The 9,456-nt window shown below is 40.1% G+C and overlaps 1 protein-coding gene across 1 annotated transcript; it reads right to left on the bottom strand.

Moving 5' to 3' along the window:
• Positions 1-7,079: 7,079 nt before the first annotated feature.
• LOC123935462 (DDB1- and CUL4-associated factor 8-like) lies at positions 7,080-8,864 on the bottom strand. Its single transcript, XM_045996284.1, has one exon. The coding sequence runs from the start codon at positions 8,862-8,864 to the stop codon at positions 7,080-7,082; it is 1,785 nt and encodes a 594-aa protein (XP_045852240.1).
• Between the last annotated feature and the right edge of the window lie 592 nt (positions 8,865-9,456).

Genomic DNA, 9,456 nt, shown 5'->3' with positions numbered 1-9,456 from the left:
GTAATGGAAATTACTCAGCATGAATCACAATATAAGCAGAGACTTCAAAAATCAAGGGAACCAAATTATTTCTGCTGAAATGATAAACATTACCACAATTATATATGGCTACTAAAGTTAGAGATTTTCCACGGATTTTTTGACATTTATTTTTTTATTATTTTGAAATAATTTTAAATTTATGGAAAAAAGAAGTGTTCCAAAGTTAATACAGAGAGTTTCCACATAACCCTCACTCAGTTTCCCTTAATGTTAACATCTTACAATACCTTAGTCTATTTCTTAAAACTAAGAAACCACCATTGGTTTGTGACTATTAAGTAAACTGCAGACTCTATTCAGATTTTCTCAACTTTGTCCATTAATATCCTTTTTCTGTTACAGGATCCTGTCAGGATACCACAGTTCATTTAGTCACCAAGTCTCCTTAGACTCCTCTGGTTTCTCAGTCTTTTCTTGTTTCCTGTGACCTTGACATTTTTTAAGAGTACTGGCCAAGTGTTTTGTAGAATGTTCCTTAATTGGGGGTTGTCTGATATTTTCCTCATGTCTAGACTGAGGTTATGGGTTCTGGGGAGGAATAACCATGGAGGTGAATGCCCTTCCTGTATCATATTAGAGGCATATGATATTGATGTGACTTTATCATTGGTGATATTAACCAGCATCACGTGTTTAAGTGCTGTTTGCAGGATTTATTTACTGTAAAGTTACTCTTTTTTCTCTTTTTATAATCTGTTCTTTTGAATGCAAGATACTTAAAAGCAGGAGGGAAATCAAACTCCACCTCTGTTTATGATATTTGGAATTACTCTAAGGGCGATTTATACCTTATCCCAAAATTATTTATTTATTTTTTATATCAGGATGGACTCGTGAATATTTGTCTTATACTTTAAGTCATAATGTAATATCACATTACTATTTTTCAAATCAAACTCTTCTATCTTTGGCCAGTGGGAATGCCATTATTTCATGTGCCACTTTGACATACCATAGCTGTCCAGCGCTACAGGATGCTCCAGGGTTGTCTTGTATATTCCCTGCCCTAGTATTGGAATCAGACATTTTTCCAAGGATCTCTGGTTCCTTTCTTTGGAAAATGTATTAGAAATCAAGATCCAGGTGCTGGTGGTGCTCGTTACTACAGGGCTGTCAGGGATCCCAAGGCCTGTCAGGAGAGAGATCTATGAAATACATATCAGTATAATAACCCACATATACACACATGTCTATAATTCTTTCAGCATTTATCCATCTGCATATATATTATGCTAACCTAAATGTGAATTCATACTGGTATCTCCCAATTTGAATTCAGTTACCACAGAGTACACTTAGCCTTTCTTCCTTGCTTATCTATAATTGCCCTCTCTTAGAGTAAGAAACCTAGTTCTCACCATCCACTTACTTGCTTATTAAACATGAGCTACATCTGTAAAGAAGGTTGAGAATTATTGCTTAACCTGAATCATCATGAGAAACAAATTTGCCAACTAGAATACAGTTTTTAGGTACAGTTCTTTTTGTTTTTAATTTTGACAAAGTAATTTAGCCAGCTTCTTTTCTCCCACCTGCTTCAGTGAGGTTATGTCATAAATTTGTAATAGTGTTAGACTCATTTGTCATAGGGTGTATTACATTCTGAGATTTCCTGACATCCTGGTTGAAATTCTTTTAGTTTGTATATGTTAAAGTTTACTTCTTGTGATGTAAAATTCTATGAATTTTGACAAATGAATTGAATCATATATCCACCACTCCAGTACCATACAGAGTTGTTCCATCACCCTAAAATTCTAGTGATGTTTGTTGTGTTTTTTTTTTTTGAAGAGGAAACTACTATGAGAAAGCATGTGCAAAAAAAATCCTTCCCCCAAAATATTTGGTTCTACCTGATTATGTTAAAGTAAATGTATTTCCATATCTTTAAAGATATTTAAAAAAACAGGTATCTTTACTCACCAAGAATTCATACTTATAGGCTTTTTAAAAAATATTTATGAGAGTGATGATCAGTTATCATTTGTTAGTCTTAAGAGGGTTAATAACTAAGGCCCAAATCCTGTCTCTTACTGAGAGAGGAACTCACTGTAGAAAAGAGAGGCTTTCTATTTGATTGAAGATCTTATGGTTACCTATCATGGGTCTCAGTCCTTTACAGTGTTGGTCACACCTGTCAGTTGAGAAAGAGAGTTTCTAGAATGTCTGGGTTGTTAACAGCTGTTTAGCAGAATAATCAAAAGAATCAATCAGCAGACTTGGCTGTAATTTGAATTTGACTCTAGACAGAGATTCATGAGCAATAACCTTTTCAGCTAATGCTGTAATGATCAGTGTGTAGCACAGGCTAGAAATACTGTCCCTACTCCAGCATGTACTGTTTTTCTATTTTGTATTTTAGTTTTTGTTTTTCTTTGGTTCATCATTGTTGTTGTGTTGTTTGTTTTCCTCAGCAGCCTACAATTTAATTTCAGGGGTTTGAGTTGCTAATACATGTACTGTATGGCTGGCAGAAGTCCAAAGTGAGACCATGGCCACCTTAATAGATGAAAGAAGTCTTTTAAATGTCATGAAAGAATCTTGAGATATGGGTTCTCAATTTCTGCTGTCAACCAAACCAAATCGCCATGCTCCAAAACAATGACACTATGCACCATTATTAAGTTGGATTAATTTAGTTGTAAATTCTATTAGAGTCCCTACTCTGTATCTTCTTAGCTCAATGACTTTGGAAGGTTAACTTCTCTGAACTTAAGTTTCCTGTCCTTCATTTTAGTATTTTTTCCCAAAGAAAAATTGAGAAATTACACTTGAATATACTTGAGAACATATGTGTATCTAATTTCCATAGGTGGTTGCTTATATAATGGATTTAGAGATAAAGAAGCTGCAAAGCTAGGAAGGAAAAATAACATTATACTTTGAATAAAGCAGCGGGATAGGAAACTACCTAACCCCCTCAATGAAAACATGCAAAAACCTCTAGTTCTCCCTAGAACACTGCATTAGCGTACTAAGCTCCTCATGAACCTGAACTGTCATACATCCATCTCTGAACTTGCACTATCCAGTAAAGGAATATATATTAAGTACTCCATAAGACTCTGAAAACTAAATATAGAAATCTAAACCTCTCATTTCACTGTTGAAGAGACTGAAGTTGAAATAAATTAAGATAGTGAAGTTCATAGAAGTTGATCACAGGATGGCTAAGATCCAGTCTATTGTAATTTTATTGTGTTATATTTTTGGCTCACAACATGGTAGAATGAGCACTGCTGAAGGTTGCTGTCGAGCTAACAAAATTCACCCAAATTTTTTGGCCTGCCATTTAGCAATTAGGATCCATTAAATTTTTTTATGTCTATTCTTTTCCACACCTGTCTTTTTAAGGAATGGCTGCCAGAAGATGTCTTTTTAAAAGTATAGTTTGGCATCTGTCACAATTTTATGCAGTTAAATTCTGTGCATAATTAGGAGACAATTATAATACTGCATAAAGGCCATGAGGGCTTACACAGAATTGTCCTGTAGAAATTCCACATTGGAATGAAAATAATTGGTGTTGAAAATTTAAATTTAAAGGTGTAGTTTTGCCTGCTTCTTTGATAGAATTGTTAGCTTTGCCTGCCATCTCATGGAAGGCTGGTAGTGATATTGTTTGCTCTCTTCTATACATCAATAGGACCAATGTTTGCATAAATTAAAATTTTAAAAATTACTTCCATTTTCTGGGATTCACTTTACCTGCTTGACTTTCACCTATAATCATAACTTTATTTTTCAAATTAATTATCTGAGTCCCTTTTATCTATCTATCTACCTAACAACTATTTTATTCAAATCCAACCTCTATCTTTAGAGGACTTTTACTCTTCCAAATGGCAAATTGTTTAAGGAATCTAGAGACTTAAGTCAGTCCAAAGCAGGTGGGGGTGGTTGCACCCAACACAGTTCAAAGAAAGAAGCAGAAACACTGGGGGGAGGGTGATACACAGGTAGCAAGTGACTTATATAATAGAGACGTCATATTATGTAATTGTGGTTAAGCAGTCCTCATAAGGCTTTTGTCTGCTTCAGGTGCTGGAGCCTAAAGTCAGTACAGCATTCAAGAAGAAGAGATGGGGGGCGCCTGGGTGGCTCAGCGGGTTAAAGCCTCTGCCTTCAGCTCAGGTCATGATCCCAGGGTCCTGGGATCGAGCCCCGCATCGGGCTCTCTGCTTGGCTGGGAGCCTGCTTCCTCCTCTCTCTCTCTCTGCCTGCCTCTCTGCCTACTTGTAATCTCTATCTGTCAAATAAATAAATCTTTAAAAAAAAAAAAAAGAAGAAGAGATGGGTATGAAATAGGGGGAAACATGGATAGATTTGAATCCACGAGGAGTAGCTGGAACTTACAGGGACAGACTGGAACCCATGTTGATCTTTCTCTGCCTCCAAACCTCCAACTTTGATGAGTAAGTGCCCTGTAGAGGTAATCACTCTTTTTTATGGAACTGGTGAAGCTAAGATATGGGAGATATGAGGGGAGCTGGTATAGCTGTAGACCCAGCTGCCTCACAGTAAAGTAAGCCAGCAGATCAGTGACCAAGTGCCCCTATCTCTACTTTCTGAGCATTAAAAAATATATATAACTACTGGGACACCTGGGTGGCTCAGTCAGTTATGTGTCTGCCTTTGGCTCAGGTCATGATCCCAGGATCCCGGGATTGAGTCCCACTTCAGTTTCCTTGCTCAGCGGAGAGCCTGCTTCTCCCTCTGCCTGCCACCCCTGGCTTGTGCTCTCCCTCTCTCTCTCTGACAAATAAATAAAATCTTTAAAAAAATATATATCGCTGCTACTTTACCTTTGCCTTCCAAATCTCTCAAATATCTCATGTAGCACAAGAAATCTCAGAACAGGGACACCTGGGTGGCTCGGTTGATTGAACATCAGATTCTTGGTTCTCAGGTCATAATCTCAAGGGTCCTAGGATTGAAACCCGAGGCTGGCTCCGTGCTTAGTGGGGAATCAACCTGAGATTCTCTCTCTCTTTCTTTGCCCCTTGGCCCCACCCCCTCCTCATGTGTTCATGTCCCCATGCACCTGCTTCCTCCCTCTCCAAAATAAAATGAAATAAATCTAAAAAAAAAAAAAAATCTCAGAACCATGCAGGAAACTCTGAAGAGTTTCAGTTCACAGTATCACTCCCCCATCCATACATTCAGAACTGCTTCTAAACAGCAGGTGAAAAAAAAACTGGATAATTAATATGCTCTTGTCATTGTTCTGTCACCCAGTGTCACTAGAAATTCCTAAAGTGTTTTTGAATGTTTTGTTGATGTTGCTAGTATACATCTCACCCAGTTGTGCAGGGTTGCCCCAAACTTGGACTGCTAGTTTATAATTTTATTTTCTTTCTGTCCTGTTTTATACCACAGTGCTTAGTTCAGACTCATTGGGTTCTTTGGGGGCTTTAGGTTCTTTCCTTTTTTTTTTTTTAATTTCTTTTCAGCATAACAGAATTCATTGTTTTTGCACCACACCCAGTGCTCCATGCAATATGTGCCCTCCCTAATACCCACCACCTTGTTCCCCCAACCTCCCACCCCCCGCCCCTTCAAAACCCTCAGGTTGTTTTTCAGAGTTCATAGTCTCTCATGGTTCATCTCCCCCTCCAATTTCCCTCAACTCCCTTCTCCTCTCCATCTCCCCATGTCCTCCATGTTATTTGTTAGGTTCTTTCCTAACAGCAAACCTTGGTAGGGGGGGCCCAATCTCCCGGATCCCCAGGCAGTTGTTCTGACTTTGAATCTCAGTGAACAGGAAATTTGAATGTTATTTTCCATTCCAAAGTCTAATTTCAGTATGTAAATGTCTCAACTTGCTCTTAAGGGGCCAGAGATAATATTCATTTTAAGGAGTATTATCAAAGGAAAACAGGGGTTTTGGGGGTAAGGCAAGGCCTCTGCATTCACTTACACAAGTAACAGGTGTAAAACAAAAATGAATATTATTACTGAACACAAACTGAACATCCAGCATGCAAAATTTACACTAAATAAGGCTTAAAACAGAATATTTTTAAAAGCAATTTAACCTCTTATAAGCAGGTGAGGAGAATTTTTAGCAGTGCATGGATGTCTAATGGGAATTTTCTTCCAGTGGTATCAATTATCAGTAAGGATAAACAACTCTTTATTGCAACAATAAGTTATTGTTAAATTCAGTTCAAATATATGTTCTCAAATATTAGGAATTCTTATATTCCTGGCTAGTATCTTACAGGAAATGGTTGTCCCAAGAGGACTTCCTGGAAGGCAATCTTGTGGGAATTCTCGCCATGAAAGTTCAAGAGAATTTAGAGTGCAAAATAAACAATGTCATGTGATTAAGTTTAAGTTTTACCAGTCTCTGCTCAAAATAATCAATATTAACACAGGAATTCAGAAAGTGTCAACAATCCCTACTTATTTATTCCAAAAGCATCAATTATCTTGTTAGAAATTTATGCAGCCTCTCTCCCCTTTTCCTTTTCTGTGAGAGAGTGAAAGAGAGTCTGTGTGTATGTACATGGATGTGTGTGGATGGCCAAGTGTCCGCATTAAAGGAACAAGACCATGGTTTGCTTTATTTTACTTTACTTTCAAAGAATAAACACATTTCTGAAATTTTCAAGTCAACTGAAGAAATTAACCTTAAACTGCTGAAGATGAAAAAAAGGTGATAGTTTTCAGGGTATCAGAAATGAGAAGATAGACTCACTAAGACTATTAATTTTTTCACCAGAACCTTTAGAAGTTAGCTGTAAGAGCTAAGCCATAAGCAAACAAATGAAAAGAGGCAAAAATTAAAAACAAAAAACCTTACATATTTTCTTACACAGAGATATAATGGGTAAAGAGAAAGGAATAAAGAAGTCAAGTGAGAGAAAAAGAATGGGAGAAGAAGAATGTGAAGAAAGGGAGAGTAAAGAGATAGAAAAGATGGTTTTTATGGTAGAATATAGAAAACAAAAACAAATTTATTAGTTAAACTGAATTTTAAACTTAAGTCCAGCCTACTGAAGTGACATCTAGCTGGACCAGGCATGAGGCCTTCAAGACGGCAGGCACTGCACACGGTCTTGGTTCTCTTCTTCCTCAGATGAATTGGAGGTACTGGAAGATGCATCTGATTCTCCATCCATGACTCCAGCTCCAGGAGCTCCCCAGTGCTGGCGATGACCTCTCTGTGTCAGGTGACGCATGAGGAACCAAAGCATGTGGCTGTCAAACAGGTCAGTGTGGTGTATACGATCTTCATCTCGTTCTCGCTTGTTTCTCTTGATCATATTCTTTAACCCAATCAGCTCAGTGGTAGCTTTAGCTGTGGGTGCCCAGATCTTGGCATCATGATCTAGGCCACTGGTTGCCAGCACAGGTAGGTAAGGATGGGGCTCAAGACAGTTTATGGTGCCTCCCTTGTCCCCCTCCATGAACTGAATGATCTGGCGAGATGATTTTTCCCAGAAAAAGATGTGCCCACAATCACTGCCGCTCACGACAAACTCACTTCTGGGGCCATAGAAATTGACACCTTTGATTGTGGCATTATTTCTGTGACCCTTGTATCTCTTAACATACTGGGCTCCATCTCCATCAGAGGAGTTGAAGAGATAAATATCTTCATCATTATAACTGGTCAGGAGCTCTGTGCCATCGTGGCTGTACACGAGGCTGGTGATGTTTGCTTTGGAATCACAGTTGACTAGGTGATGGGGACAGAATTTCTTGAGCACCCCATTTTTCTCATTCTCATTAATTTTCCTCTGGTCATAAATTCTTACAAACTGATCTCTTCCGCCCACTGCAAACTGGTAAGTATTGGCAGGATTCACATGGATCGCATACAGCCCTACTTTCTTCTCCCTCTCTTTGGTTACCACCACTCTGGAAGCCGGCCGGCCTTGTCTGAGGTCAATGGCGAAAACAACTGCATCTTCACCTGAAGTTAGGAACTTAAAAGGGGAGTCTGGCTCCAGAGCCAACTTATGGGAGGCTCCCCTGTGCTGGGCCACACGCTTAGTATTCTTACAGTGTGGTAAAGCAGAGAGCTCTGCTATGCGTATCTGGCCATCACGGGCACACATGGCCAAGGTGGAATCACCACAATTGGGAAGGAACTTGGCTTGAAAGACATTATTTTTGTGGCCACTCGCAAACTCCAGTACTGGCTGCTGACGCACCCAGTCCCACACTATCACTTTAAGGTCATCACTGCTACTGGCCAGCCAGGTGCCACGCTGGTTAAAGTGCACAGTATTGACACAACCATGATGGCCTTCAAGCTCATACAGCAGGTGGAAACGCTGCACAAAGACTCTTGCCCCACAGGCCTCATAAACGAAGCGGGCACTGGAACCCAGCTGCCGTTCTCGAAGAGCAGAAATAACTTGCCAGCGAGGGCGGGGCAGGGCAGATATTTCGGAGGACACCCACTCCTCCAGGGCCCGATCCTCATCTGATAAATACTGATAATGGTTAGCTTCAGGGCACTGTACCTGAGGCTGTCCTCCTGCCGCTCCTCTCTCCTCTTCCGCTCCTTGCTCCTCCTCTTCTGCTGGGCCATAAGGGAACAGGGTTTCCTCACAGATGAAGAACTGGTCAGAATCTTCCGTGCTTTCAAAGTTGATGTTTTCAGCTGAACTTTCTGCGTATGTGCCTTGACTTTCTGGAGTGGCCTGGCAGAGGATGCCATCATCTCCGGTCAAATTCAAGCTCAGTTCAGTGTCTGAAGATGTCTCTCTTGTGTCATCCGCTTCAGACCGCTCCTCCGGGCTATTGAGCGGGCTTCTTTTTTCTGAGTCTTGTAGGCCATCTGTGCTGCTCCCGTTGTCAGACATCTTAAATGATGCTTGCTGTGGCCGGTCTAGAGTGGGAAAAAGCCCCAAAAGTCCGAGGAAAGTAGCAGGCCCGGCCCGGCTGGGGACAGACCAAGGAAAACTGATTAGGCCTAGCGGCAAGATAGGCGCGGTAAGCCAAAGTCCTAACGGTACTTAACGGTCCGTAGCCGTTGAAGTATGGGAGCTGGTGAGGTTCAGAAGACTTTGTCCCGTCTAGCATCTCGCGGTATCTCAGGAGTGCTCAGACTTTTCCAAGCCCGCAGCCCCACCCCCGCCACTGTTTTTCACTTGTCAGCGGCTGTATGTACTGTTCTGTCGTAGATGGGAACATGTTGCACTTTGGAAAATTATTCTCAGAGAACTATCAGCAAAAGTGATATTCTTTAGGCAGAACAGCTATCATAAGACTCTCAGTGCTTTGCTTGAACGTGATGTACAGTATGAAATGAGGAAACAGGCAAACACAATGAAAGATTGCTAAGGTCCCCACAGCGAGTGAGTTTAAGATGTACAGAAAATATCTTGAGCAAATCAATCAGATTTAAGGAAACCTTGATGGCTCTAATGGTAGAAATGTCATAAATAAAATACA

The sequence above is a fragment of the Meles meles genome, chromosome X (genome assembly GCF_922984935.1).
Source record: "Meles meles chromosome X, mMelMel3.1 paternal haplotype, whole genome shotgun sequence".
Taxonomy (NCBI): domain Eukaryota; kingdom Metazoa; phylum Chordata; class Mammalia; order Carnivora; family Mustelidae; genus Meles; species Meles meles.
This window is presented reverse-complemented; position numbering and strand designations above follow the sequence as displayed.